The 13889-nt window shown below is 45.0% G+C and overlaps 1 protein-coding gene across 1 annotated transcript in view; it reads right to left on the reverse strand.

Moving 5' to 3' along the window:
• The window catches only part of SYNE2 (spectrin repeat containing nuclear envelope protein 2), a 222887-nt gene extending 209647 nt beyond the window's left edge, over positions 1-13240 (reverse strand). The window contains exons 1-9 of the mRNA XM_056851222.1: positions 13154-13240; positions 11251-11346; positions 10275-10352; positions 8123-8215; positions 6893-7089; positions 4849-5030; positions 2751-2851; positions 1294-1395; positions 395-532 (exon numbers count right to left, since the gene is read on the reverse strand). Coding sequence (XP_056707200.1) covers positions 395-532; positions 1294-1395; positions 2751-2851; positions 4849-5030; positions 6893-7089; positions 8123-8215; positions 10275-10352; positions 11251-11346; positions 13154-13240 — 1074 coding nt within the window. The remainder of the gene's footprint in view (positions 1-394; positions 533-1293; positions 1396-2750; positions 2852-4848; positions 5031-6892; positions 7090-8122; positions 8216-10274; positions 10353-11250; positions 11347-13153) is intronic.
• Between the last annotated feature and the right edge of the window lie 649 nt (positions 13241-13889).

Below are 13889 nucleotides of genomic sequence, written 5' to 3' on the forward strand. Positions count from 1 at the left end.
GTACTACTGCATTTCAGGGTCGCTTTGCACATTACACAGAGGCAAACCCAAATTTACCATCGAGCCTCCTCTCACGCCGTTCCGCCTTTACTGAACTTAATCCTCTCTGAGTCCGAACTACACACGGCAATGGAGTTCTGTGATCAGAACTCCGTATATGTCACTTGACCATCAAAAGGCATGATGGGAGGACCCAATCTGGATCAGGGTCCTGGCACCAGGAAACACAGAGCTACCTCTTCTCGACTTTGCCGTTTCCCTAATCAGAAACGCTCTCCTCTCCTTTCCTGGGCTGCTTCAAGCCTCAGCAAGGGGGAAAAAAAGGAGAGGGACAGTACAGGACTTTCACGCCAGCAACAAAAAAAGGCGGCAGCCTGAAAGCACCCAAAATGACCTGAGAGGTGAGACTGTCCCACGCTTCTCGCGTCCTGAGGGAATCTTCACTCAGCTCTGCCTCTTTTCTTTTCGACGCCAGAACAGGCACGAAAGCTTTCTTCTCTTCGTTAAATGCTTCCGTAAACGACAGCATCTCCTGGGATTATTTAAAAAATATTATTTTTAACAAAGGGGAGAGGGGTGAAACAGATGCATTCACACAGCCAGGTTCATTATCAAACACTTGCAAGGTGAAATACTCACATTTATTAACCGATTGACTTTATTTATATTCCGCCTTTCTCCCCAGTGGAGACCAAAAGCGGCTTACATCCTCCTCCTCTCCTCGTCTTATCCTCACAACAACCCTGTGAGGTAAGTTAACCTGAGGGAGTGTGCCTGGCCCAAGGTCACCCAGCAATAGGGTTGCCAACCTCCTGGTACTAGCTGGAGATCTCCCGCTATTACGACTGATCTCCAGCTGATAGAAATCAGTTCACCTGGAGAAAATGGCCGCTTTGGCAGTTGGACTCTATGGTATTGAAGTCCCCCCTCCCCAAACCTCGCCCTTCTCAGGCTCCGCCCCAAAAATCTCGAGGTATTTCCCAACCCGAAACTGGCAGCCATACCCAGCAAGCTTCTATGATAGAATAGGGATTCGAACCAATGTTTCCCAGATCCTAGTCTGACCACTATCCCACACTGGCTCTCAGGACAACCAACCCTGAGTAAGCATGCAGCAATCCAGATACAGGGGCTACCGCTCTTCCAACATCAGATTATTTAGAAGGCAGGGAAGTGCACAAAAGAATAACCTTTTTCTGTTGTACAGAACAATGCAAGTTTTCTTTCTATTTTGTTTTGTATCTCTTGCAATTATGGAGATTATCCAGAAGTAACATTTATGAAGTGACTTACTTGGAACTTCCTGTAAAAGGGTGCATCCTCTGTCTCTGTAAGCAACTTCATTAACTTCTTCTCTTGTGCGTTCAGCCAGCTCAAGGTCTCTTGAACTTTCCCCTGGGAAACAGAACAGAAAGTTGCTTTTTTTCTTCTCCCCCACCCCCATCTCTCCTGAAAATGTCAGAGATGGCACCTTATCGAGCAAACACCCAAAGTTGTCCAAATTGTTTCCACATCCAGGTTTAACAATTCACATTACTCCAAGAGATACACGATTGATTCCCCAAATTTCATTTTTCTTATTTCTGTTAAATGAAGTGTGGGTAGGGGAGATCAGGATATTGGCCCAGAAGCTAGGGATGTTCAGTCTTTCCTGTACCTTCTTCCTAAGCTAAAACACCCTCCAACTTCAATGCTGCAATAAACTGAGGGGAAGAGGGTTCTGGGAATAAACAGAGGGCATGGCTATATATTTTTCATTCAACTAGCAATTAGGGGGATCAGTTTAGAACAGGAACAACACAGAGGCCATTTATGCTTGGTAATTAGCAGCGCGCCCTGACCTGGATGGCCCAGGCTAGCCTGATCTCATCAGATCTCAGAAGCTAAGCAGGGTCAGCCCTGGTTAGTATTTGGTTGGAAGACCACCAAGGAATACCAGGGTTGCTGTGCAGAGGAAGGCGCTGGCAAACCACCTCTGCTAGTCTCTTGCCATGAAAACCCCCAAAAGGGGTCCCCATAAGTCAGCTGCGACTTGACGGCACTTCACACGCACACACAATTAGCAGCGCATTCCAGACTGAAGTGCCCCGCATATTTTTTTTATTTCTTCACGCTGTACCATCATTCCAAACGTGGGCGCATACCTAATTCGCAGTTCTTAAGAGACCCTTTAAAGCAACCTTTTGTATTTGCTACGCCCCCGCCTTGAAGCATTTACTGAAGGAACCATGAAGAATCACAGCCGCGGGGGTACTAATACAAAGGATATACAAATTTAATGTTTGGGATAGAGGAAGTCGGTGGGGAAGTTCACTTTATTTACCTAGATATAATTTTGAAGACGTGCACACAATAATATGTTAATGTTCTGTTTGGTTAAGGAATATTATACTGGTTGTATAGTCAAATAAGATAAGTTATAATTTTAGAAAAATAATAAAAATTAGATGGGAAAGTTTTTTGGGGGTGCATATGTATCTGTAGCCCACCCTCACAATTTGTCATGTCTTGCAACTGCAGATCAATTTGATAATTGTATAGAAGAATTAGGAGTCAGCTCTGCTTCCTGTGCATCGGGTTTTCCCCATGCAGCAGAGAAGAGCAGAGGCAGGCAAAATAGTATCAGTGCTGTCCTAGCTGATGAGCGAGACATCCAGTCTCTCCGAAAGGGATGACTAGTGAGTTACAAGGATTCTGATGCGAACTGTGCGTTTCTGAGAAGTGGTCTGAGGCTAAAAGAAAGCCCATACCTGCATTTCCTCTTCAGCCGCAGGTAAACTTTTGAAATACTGGAGAAACTGAGCCACGTATGTCATGATCGATTTTTCGTCTGGACTGACGACATCGACATCTGTGGAAATGCCAGAAGCCATTAAGACGATGATTCTAAGCAGGTCTACTCAGAATCCAGTTCAGGTCCCAGCAAAAGTATTCATGGGATGGTACTGTTTATTTATTTAATTTGTACCCTGCACATTCTCCCCACAGGGGACTAAGGGCGGCTTACAACATTTAAAAATACAATAAGTATAGATATAATACAAATACAAACAAATGCGATAAGTATAGAACAATAAAACCAGTTAAAACATCAACTACTCTCCTGTGCCTCTCCTGGTACACCCCCCCCAAAGGACATTCTGCTGATAACAATTTGTTGGTGGCAGAACATAATATTTGTGATTTTAATCTTTGTGATTTTTAATTGGCGATTTCAATTAATTAATTAATTGACTGATTAATTGATTAACCAGTCTGAAGAACTAAAACAACTGGGCAGCTCCCTGGTTCATAACACTAACCAAAGGGCTGCCTGAAATAAAGAAGCCTTACATGCCCTATGGAATGCTGGAAGATCCCGCAGGGCATGAACTTCCCCAGGGAGCTGATCCCAGAGAGAAGGGGCAACCACTGAAAAGGCCTTTGCCCTGGTGATTGATGGGCAGGCAGTTTGCAGGCTAAGAACCTGTAGAAGGCCCTGCAATGATGATCTAAGGAGGCGAGGGGGGGACATTCTAGGAGAGGAGGCCATGCTATTAAGACAGTCCCACACAGTTTAGGGCTTTATAGGCCAAAACCAGCACTTTGAATTGGCACGGGAAGCTGACTGGAAGCCTGTGCGGATGCCGAAGTATTGATATTATACATGCAGACCAGGGAGACCCAGTCAGCAATCTAACAGCCGCAGTCTGTACCACCTGAAGCTTCTGAAGCGTCTTCAAAGGCAGCCCTACATAGAGCGCGTTACAGTAGTCTAATCTGGAGGTGACTGTCGCATGGATCACGATGGCAAAGTCAGAGCGGGACAGATTGGGGAGCCGGCTGGCAGGCTCCAAGTAGGTGCTAAAAGCTGGACCCTGGGCACACATTTGTTCAGGGTTAAGGGAAGAATCGAGCCACAACCCTAAGCTCCTAACGAAATCTACTGAAGAGAGCTGGACTCCATCTAGGGCAGGTAAGGGCAACCAATGGGGAGCTTCGGACCCACCCACCCACATGAACTCCATTTTTGAAGCATTTAACTTCAACCAGTTCTCATCTAACCAATCCCTTACAGGGTCCAATATGTAGATGACACCCACTTCTACCTCCAGCAGCACAATACTGGATGTTTGTAGAGGAGGAGGAGAAGAAGAGTTGTTTTTTATTGTTCGCCGACATTCTCTAGCAGCGTGGTGTAGTGGTTAAAAGCAGTGGTTTGGAGCGGTGGACTCCGATCTGGAGAACCAGGTTTGATTCCCCACTCCTCCACATGAGTGGCAGATGCCAATCTGGTGGACTGGATTTGTTTCCCCACTCCTACACATGAAGCCAGCTGGTTAGTTTTGGGCTAGTCACACTCTCTCAGCCGCACCTACCTCACAGGGTGTCTTTTGTGGGGAGGGGGAATGTGATTGTTAGCCGGTTTGATTCTTCCTTAAGTGGTAGAGAAAGTCGGCATATAAAAACCAACCCTTCTTCTTCTTAAGGAAGAATCAAACCAGCTTACAACCACCTTCCCTTCCCGCCCCCAACAGACACCCTGTGTAGATGGGGCTGAGAGAGTTCTAAGAGAGCTGTGACTAGCCCAAGGTCACCCAGCTGGCTGCGTGTGGAGGAGTGGGGAAATAAATCCAGTTCACCAGATTAGCCTCAGCCGCTCATGGGGAGGAGTGGGGAATCAAACCCGGTTCTCCAGGTTAGAGTCCACAGCTCCAATGCAATCTAATACACTAACAACAAAAATGAGACCCAAACTCTCACAAAGCCATCACAAAATTCATCATCAAGTATTTCCACACAGTTTTATGAACAGAGATTGCTATGACCGAGGCTGCTTCACACCAGTTTCCCAATAGGAAGATGTACCTTCAGGTTCAAGCAGCCTGGGGATATTCAGTTCCTTCTCTGCAATCTGGAAGGCGTCTTTCAGATTCTCTTTGTTGGATCTACTTTTCGCTTTCTCCATGTCAACCACGTCTGGCCTCATGGCATGAATGACAGCCAAGAAAGCCAATCCGTTCCGCCAACTGGATTTGAAGTCAGCAACACTGATTGACCCATGCCTGTGCACAAAAAACCCAAAAAACACATACAAAGTGATTTACACACTTATATCAACCATGCAAATATGGATTTCTTCCTTCTAATCTATATCAAGATCCACCTTTCTGCCCTGACATAATGTTATCAAAAAGCAACGGCCGCCTCTCTGCCAGGTCTCACACTACAATACCCAGATCGCACTGCAAGAAAGCGGGTGCTCCGAAACACAATGACCTAATTTAGGAGTAATTTAGAGAGGGAAATTACCTCAGCTATAGGAAAATACGTATTTCAAAAGACTTCTGTGAGACATTTGTCCCCTAGATATTGCAGCCCTGCTTGCAAACGCTCTTATGAGTCACAGCGAAGTGCTGATTCCCTTCCTCTCCCCACAACAGACACCTTGTGAGGGAGGTGGGGCTGAGAGAGTTTGGAGAGAACTGTGACTGACCCAAGGTCACCCAGCTGGCTTCATGTGGAGGAGTGGAGAAACCAACCCGGTTCTCCAGATTAGAGTCCACCGCTCCTAACCACTACACCACACTGGCTCTCAAACCACCTCTACTCATCTCTTGCCTTGAACACTCTTTGTTTTGGGTTGCCATGAGTCAGTTGCGACACTCGGACACGTTCTTCTTCTTGGTGTTGCAAATGCCCTTTTCCAGCAGTGAGTTCAATAGGTTAACAAAGCATCACATGAAGAAATGTGTTAACTTTTCACATGCAGAAGGACCTTGACTTAATGTATATCCGTTTATGCCCTGACCTGGATTGCCCAGGCTAGCTCCATCTCATCAGATCTTGGAAGCTAAGCAGGGTTGTCTCTGGTTAGAACTTGGATCGAAGACCACCAAGAAAATCCATGGTCATGGCACAGAGGCAGGCAATGGCAAACCACCTCTGAACCTTTCTTGCCTTGAAAACCCTAAGGGAACACATTTCTGGTGCCCATAGGGTTTTCAAGGCAAGAGAGGTTCAGAGGTGTCAAATGTATTTACTGGGACTATTCAAAACAGAAATAAAACGAGAGGACAAAGACATTTGTCAGTATAGTTATGCAGCAGCGAGATTAACAACAGCTAAATCCTAGAAGGGAGATAAAGATTTATCTAAGACAGATTGGAGAGAGAAATGTATTGGTTATATACAGATGGCCAAATTGACCAATGGGATACAAGGCAAAAGTAATAAAGATTTTGAAAATAAATGGAAATTGGCATTTGTATATATACAGAGAAAGACAAAGATAGACTTCAAAATAGCAGCAAGGGGAGCATATTGAGTAAAAGACAACATGTGTAAACAAGGATAGACGAAGAGAACCAAAAAGTATATCACAGAAGTCACATGGGGTGAAGGAGGGGGAGACACATTGGTAAGGAAGGGGAATAATTTCTTTTTCTTTTCTTTTCTTTTTCTCTTTATGCACACAGTTATATTTGTTTGTTTATTTGTTCTTTTTGTTCTTTTTCCTTTTTTGTTGTTCTTTGCTGTTTTTTGTTCTTTGTTTAAGTTATAGAGGGAATGAATACAAGGCAGGATAAGGAAAATAATGAGGTAAAAAGTGTAATTAGGAAATGTGTTATAGAAAATATTCATGTACAATTTGTATGTAGGAATAGTATGTATATATAATATAGTATGTTTTTGTTTTTTACTTCTCCCTTGGTCTCGTTTCGATTTGTTTGTTTGTTCTAGTTGTGTCTATAGTTATTATTTTGTAAACACCTGAAAAATAAAATTTTAAAAAAGAGGGGGGAACCCTATGGGGTTGCCATAAATCAGCTGTGACTTGACGACCGGTGACACACCGTCTCCTACAATGTGCCCACTACAGAAAACCATGAGAGGTACACCGTTTGAGCACCGCGTAGACACGTACGTGGCACACCGCTCCTTGGCCCACAGCAGCAGAGCCTTCTTCGCTGATATCTTCCACCTCTCTTTGGCTTTGGCGCTTCTTTTCGCCGGTGGGCTTGCCGCGGGTGACGATCCGACAGCATTCACATTGTCCGGAGAGGGACGGTTGTAATCACAAGCGAGGGTCTGAGCTAGTTGCTCAATCTAGCAAAAAAATAATGTAGACAAAGTGAAAACCTTGACTCTGAAGTCTTTGCTAAGGATACAGAGGAATACGTTTCAAACACATAGATTTGAGGTGAAACTAAGAAAAGCCATGCTGGATCAGACCGAGGTCCATCAAGTCCAGCAGGCTTTTCACACAGTGGCCAACCAGGTGCCTCTAGGAAGCCCACAAACAAGACGACTGCAGCAGCACCATCCTGCCTGTGTTCCACAGCACCTAATATAATAGGCCTGCTCCTCTGATCCTGGAGATAATAGGTATGTATCACGACTAGTATCCATTTTGACTGATAGCCAAGTTGGCAGAAGAGGCTAGATGGCCATCTGTCAACAATGCTGATTCTATGACCTTACGCAGATGATGAGAGGGAGGGCACAATCTTTTACCTCAGGGCCACCCCAACACTCTGACCACTCTGTCAGTCTACCACATACAGCTAAGCTGTCCTGTTCTTTAGGTCCAACTAAAAATTCTACGGCAAGAGCCTTTGATGGCAGTGAAAATAAGCAGAAAACGCTAAGGAAGGCAAGGAGGCAGCATAACACCCGTCACCTCAGAACGCTACAGAGAGGAGCCTTTAAAGATGTTACATGTAAGGGGTCTCAGAAAAGCGTAAAACGTTACACACGCTGAGGCCGAAACTTAAGAGGCCCCATAGCGTTACCCCTCAAAAGGTAATGTGGTAATTTTACTACTTTTTTCTTATTTGCCCTTCAAAGAGAGCCCCATGGTGCAGAGTGTAAGCTGCAGTACTGCAGTCAACGCTAACATGGGTAAAATGAGTATCCAGCTTGGTAGGGGTAAAGTGTAGAAGACTGGGGAAGGCAATGGCAAACGACCCCGTAAACAGAGTCTGCCTAGTAAACGTCATGATGTGACGTCACCCCATCGGTCACTAATGACCCAGTGCTTGCACAGGGGACTACCTTTACCTTTAGGCCCTTCATAATTTGAGGCCCAGCAGATCCAAGCCTTTACACTTTTCCCCACAAGAAGCATGTAAACACTCACATGGAAATGCAGTATGATTGTCCAAATGAGGCCCAGCACGATTGATGGATTCCCTTCTATGATATCAGCAACGTGAATGTTGATGAGCTTGATCTAGACAAAGAAAGATTTTTACTGATGAAAAAGACAGAAGAAGTCCATCCCTGTTTTAAGGAGGTCCTTCTCAGAGGTCAGAAAGCCTCCACATGTGTCCCCGTCGGTGAAAGAACATTAGGCCTACTTCAAACAATCCCATTTTAGTACAAAAACTTAACACCAATAATCCAACTCGAGCCAGTCACAATTTGTTGATACTTATAACTCAAAATGCAGGTAACCATTTTTTAATTCCAGTATATCTAAGCAGGAAAAGAGGAAGGCCCAACAAGAGATGGATTGACTCAATAAAGGAAGCCACACCCTTCGATTTGCAAGATCTGAGCAAGGCTGTCACAGATAGGACATTTGGAGGACTTTCATTCATAGGGTCGCCATGAGTCGGAAGCGACTGTACGGCACTTAACACACACACACATCTAAGCAAGAACGTGTGCAGTTCGTTAGATTTCCTTTGTTTTGAGTGTCACCAATCTGTTATTTCCAGAAGCAACGGCATATTTTCCAAACCCTATTTTGTGTCCTTAGGATGTTGCTATCCTCCTTCGTTTCCCAGTGTTATGAACAGCGGCATTAAACACATGTACAGGACACCAAGCAGGGGAGGGGGAAGGTCTCTGCTCCATAGATGGGGTTGCCAAACCTCCAGGTGAGGCCTAGCTTCCTCCTGGAATTACAACTGGTCTCCAGACATCAGTTCCCCTGGAGAAGAAGGCTGCTTTGGAGGGTGGACTCAACGGCATCACGTCCCCACTAAACTCTCTCCTCTCCCCCAACTCAGCCCTCCTCAGACTCCACCCCCAAATCGCCAGTACTTTCCCAACCTGGAGTTGGCAACTACTTTAATGCTCCTTTTTGTATCCACAGCAAGTGATGGCATAACTCTGGGATATCTGTGAGTGGATCCACCACTTAAAACAAAAACGAATAGCAGCTTGGGGGGGGGGGGTGAATTCAGATGGGGCCTTCAGACCCATGCAGTTTTCCCAATTAAAATTGTCCCCTCTACTTGGCTGATATTTGTCCCATAGAGGAAACATACAGATATCATACAGGCAATTGTGTGCTTTCTTTTGCCAAGCAAATAGCAGCTCATGGGGGTGGAGATTGGCATCAGGAAACCAGAGCGGAGGGAGTTAAGACCCTGCCCTCACACCACAGTCCTGATCTGAATCATAAGAACATAAGAAAAGCCCTGCTGGATCAGACCAAGGCCCATCAAGTCCAGCAGTCTGTTCACACAGTGGCCAACCAAGGGCCTCGAGGAAGCTCACAAACCAGGTGACTGCAGCAGCATTATCCTGCCTGTGCTTCACAGCACCCAATATAATAGGCATGCTCCTCTGATCCTGGAGAAAATAGGTATGCATCACGACTAGTATTCATTTTGATAGCTCTCTCCTCCATGAACATGTCCACTCTCTTCTTAAAGCCTTCCAAGTTGACAGCCATCATCGCATCCTGGGGCGGGGAGTTCCACAATTTAACTGTGCGTTGTGTGAAGAAATACTTCCTTTTTATCTGTTCTGAATTTCTCGCCCTCCAGCTTCAGCAGATGACCCCGAGTTCTGGTATTATGAGAGAGGGAGAAAAGCTTCTCCCTGTCCCCTCTCTCCCTACCATGCATAATTTTACAGACCTCTATCGTGCCTCCCCTTAACCGCCTTCTTTCCAAGCTAAACAGCCCTAAGCATTTTAACCACTTGTTAAAGGGCTGCTATTGATTTTTTCAAAACCGAGATCCAATTTATTTAGAGTAATTCTATGCCACCTCTTCATAGCTCAAGGCTGTTTACAATAAAAACCACAACAGCCCTGAGGCTGGTGTTTATGTTTTGTTTAAAATTTAACATTGGCAGAGAAAACGTCTCAAATTTTGTAATAATATTTACAGCTAGAAATAAGAGGCACAGCAACAATTCCTCTCTCTTTGCTTTTGAGAATGCGCAAAGAATGGTGTCCTACAGGTTCGGCTGAAACCACCTTGCTGAGATCCCCATGGCACATTGGCATCTGAACACAAACAAAACCTTTTCAGTGTCAAAATAATACTGACCGATCTGTTCTTTAGGAAGCACAGGGCGTTCTCAACGTTGCTTCTGCACTGGAAAGGGTTGCATCCTTTTTCTCGCGGCTGCAAAGAAGAATTGGAATCAGACAAAGAAGAGGAAAAGAATCATTTGTTTAACATGACAGATGACAATTGCTTAGTTTCTTTAGCTTGTTGTAATGCTTTGGCTGCCTGCATGCCAAAGTCACACAGAAATCTGATTGTTGTCACCACAGATAGAAGAACACATGAAGCTGCCTTACACTGAATCAGACACTTGTCCCATTAAGGTCAGTATTGCCTTCTCAGACTGGCAGCAGCTCTCCAGGGCAGAGGTCTCAGGCAGAGGTCTTTCACATCACCTGCTATCTGGGTTTTTTTTTTTTTAACTGGAGATGCCAGGGGATTGAACTTGGGACCTTCTGCATGCCAAGCAGATGCTCTATCAACTGAACCACAGCCCCTCCCCTAAGCGGTTAAGGTGTCCCAATAGCAGAAGTGCTTGAATGGCGAGTTATATTTTACTACTGACCTCAATATACACCAGGGGTGTTAAACATAAGGCCCGAGAGCCACATCCACCCTCTTGAGAGCTAGGGTTGCCAGCTATGGGTTGGGAAATACCTGGGGGTGGAGCCTGAGAAAGGTGGGGTTTGGAGAGGGGAGGGATTTCAATGCCACAGAGTTCAATTGCCAAAGGGCCATTTTCTCCAGAAGAACTGATCTCTGTCGCCTGGAGATCAGTCATAATAGCAGGAGATCTCCAGCCACCACCTGGAGGTTGGCAACCCTATTGAGAGCTCTTACCCAGCCCACAAGCCAGCCAAAGCAGCCACCACCCCCAGTCTGGGCTGGTGAGGTGTGACCCAGTCCCACCAAGTGACATTTATGACATATCCGGCCCTCATAACAATTGAGTTTGACACCCTTGATACACGCAGTCAATGTATATATGGGTCATGTTGTTTCATAATTCTCTTACCAGTTGTTGTCCTGAAAGCACTTCCAGCAGATCCAAAAGAACATGTCCCTTCCCAACATCTGTATACAAGTCCAAGATTGCAGAAGGAGGAGAATGCTGCAAAGCATTAATTCATATTTTGGTTACCACTGTTCATTCGTATCAAGAGCCTGACCCTGTGTTTCCCTCAACGGCACTGCATGGAACTTCAGGAATCTCAAACTGTGGACTCCAGCAAGGAGACACATGAACACATGAAGCTGCCTCATACTGAATCAGACCCTTGGTCCATCCAAGTCAGTCTTGTCTACTCAGACCGGCAGCGGCTCTCCAGGGACTCAGGCAGGGGTCTTTCGCATCATCCACTTGCCTAGTCTCTTTAACTGGAGATGCCAGGGATTGAACCTGGGACCTTCTGCATGCCAAGCAGATGCTCTACCACTGAGCCACGGGCCCTCCCCAAGGTTCTTCCGCTGCTATCCCACCATAACAGGTTGGCCACCATAACCTGCTAGAAGAGGTTGCTTGTTATTGTGTTCTCTACTGCCTCCAAAACAAACTGGCCAGAGGGTGGTATTGCAGCTTCTAGTTCAGCAGTTGTCAGGTGACACACAAGGGCCAATAGGATTCCACCTGGCGCTATAAAAACCCCAGACTCTGGCCTACCTCCTTGACAGCTCTGTGCTGGTTTCATTTGCTTCCAGTGTGGAAACCACAAAAAACTGGACACTGGAAATTAACTCAGTGCTTCAGAAAAGCCCTACCCAATTACCACACAAGGGAGTTTCTAAAGCACTGGTTCCCAACCAGGGGTCCGTGGACCCCCAGGGGTCCGCGAGAACTAAATTAAGGTCCACGAAACAAAGTTATAAACCCATAATAAATTAATGTTTTCAATTAAAAGTTCTCTATTATAAAAATATATATTCAAATATTTTTCAAAGTTTAATGTTTAACTAACAGTTATGATTAAAGTTTATTTTCAAATTCTCCGAATTTTTATTTTGAACCTTGGGGTCCCTGCACCGAACAAAAAAGTCCTATTGGTCCCTGGTCAAAAAAAGGTTGGGAACCACTGTTCTAAAGGGAGGAAAGGGGTGGTGGAAAGAGGCAGCAACCAATAGGCTACACATTTGGTGGTTTTGCGTTTACATGGCAGCCACAACAGTCTGCGTTTAACATGTGGCCTGACTCTGGGGACCCAAAAATCTTGGCCTCTAAGATGCTACTGGGACTCAAATCTAGCTGTTCTACTGCAGACCAACACAGCTAGCCTCTAGAAATATTTTGTCTTGAGGCCTTTCTTAAAAGAATGAGGCCGGAGACTCAGTTACTCCTTTTGAAATCTGTTCCAAATGATATTATTTTCCTTTCCTGTTTGACTAGCCTGGCTGTAATATAGGTATTTAACCTGATTTTTAAAAACCAGATGCCAGGGTATATCCCATCCTTATCGTATACACATAATTTGGTGCCCCAAGGGAAATCCTTGAAGGAAACTCCAAGGATTACAACAAAACTCCCAAGGAGAAGTCACAATGTTTGGATTCTTGTAAAACCAAGGCTCACTGAATCAGAAGCACACAAATCCAGAAACTCTAGGGATGTACCCAAACACAATATAATGACCAGCTTGGCTTAGGACAGAAATGTGGTTGCAACCCTACCAATCCACTGTTTAAGTTTATTTATTTATTAAAATATTTATACCTTGCCTTTCCTTCTGGCTCAAGTCTGAAGCCTTCCTCCAATCTAAGGAGCCTTCCTCCAACTGAAGTAGATCTTCCATTGGTGAAAGAGTCCCTTTGGTTGGAGGCAGTCTCCTTGGGATGGTGGAAGGCTACCTGAAGGATGGTTGAATCCACCCCACTTCTTCTTCTTGGTTTTTCCAAAAACCCATTCCCTCCCTCCGCCACCCACTTACCTTTTCCAGCTGCGAATTGACCCAGCTAGTGAAGGTTTTCTTTTGCATGTTCTCCTGCTCCGCTATATTAAAATAAAGCAAAATCATCCATAAGCAAGGACCCAGGGAGAGGGATTTACTTTTTTTATTTTACATTAAACTTTAATGCATTCATTATCCGTTAATATCTATTTTGGCACGAGGTGAAAACCAGGTGGAGAAAACACTTTCAAGAGGATGCCTGCTTCTTCCAGAGTTGTCATTTGTGAGTAATCTGAAGAAAGACTATTTGGAAAACACATCTGCTATCTTTTCCTTGGTCCCATCCAAGTACTAACCAGGGTTGACTCTGCTTAGTTTCAAAGTCCTGAAGAGATCAGGCTAAGATGGGCTAAGTGGGCTGCTTGTGCTATCATAGCACTATAGGAATGATAGAAGGTGCAGAGGAGAGCGAGGAGGATGATCTGGGGCCTGGAGACCAAGCCCTACAAGGAAAGGCTGAGGGACTTGGGAATGTTTCATCTGGAGAAGAGGAAGTTGAGGGAGGACATAATTGTATGGTCTGACAATATTGATCTGACAATATCAGGTCACCCAGGACAAAAAATTATGTGTATGTAGCCCCAAACAAGACTTCTATTTTTTTCCCCACCATGGGAAAAATACCAGTTTGGTGCAGTGAACAGAGAGACCTGGAGAGAGCTATATTCAAATCATCCATCAAGCATTCTGGGACAATTATAGTCTCACAGCTTCA

The sequence above is a fragment of the Euleptes europaea genome, chromosome 6 (genome assembly GCF_029931775.1).
Source record: "Euleptes europaea isolate rEulEur1 chromosome 6, rEulEur1.hap1, whole genome shotgun sequence".
Classification (NCBI taxonomy): domain Eukaryota; kingdom Metazoa; phylum Chordata; class Lepidosauria; order Squamata; family Sphaerodactylidae; genus Euleptes; species Euleptes europaea.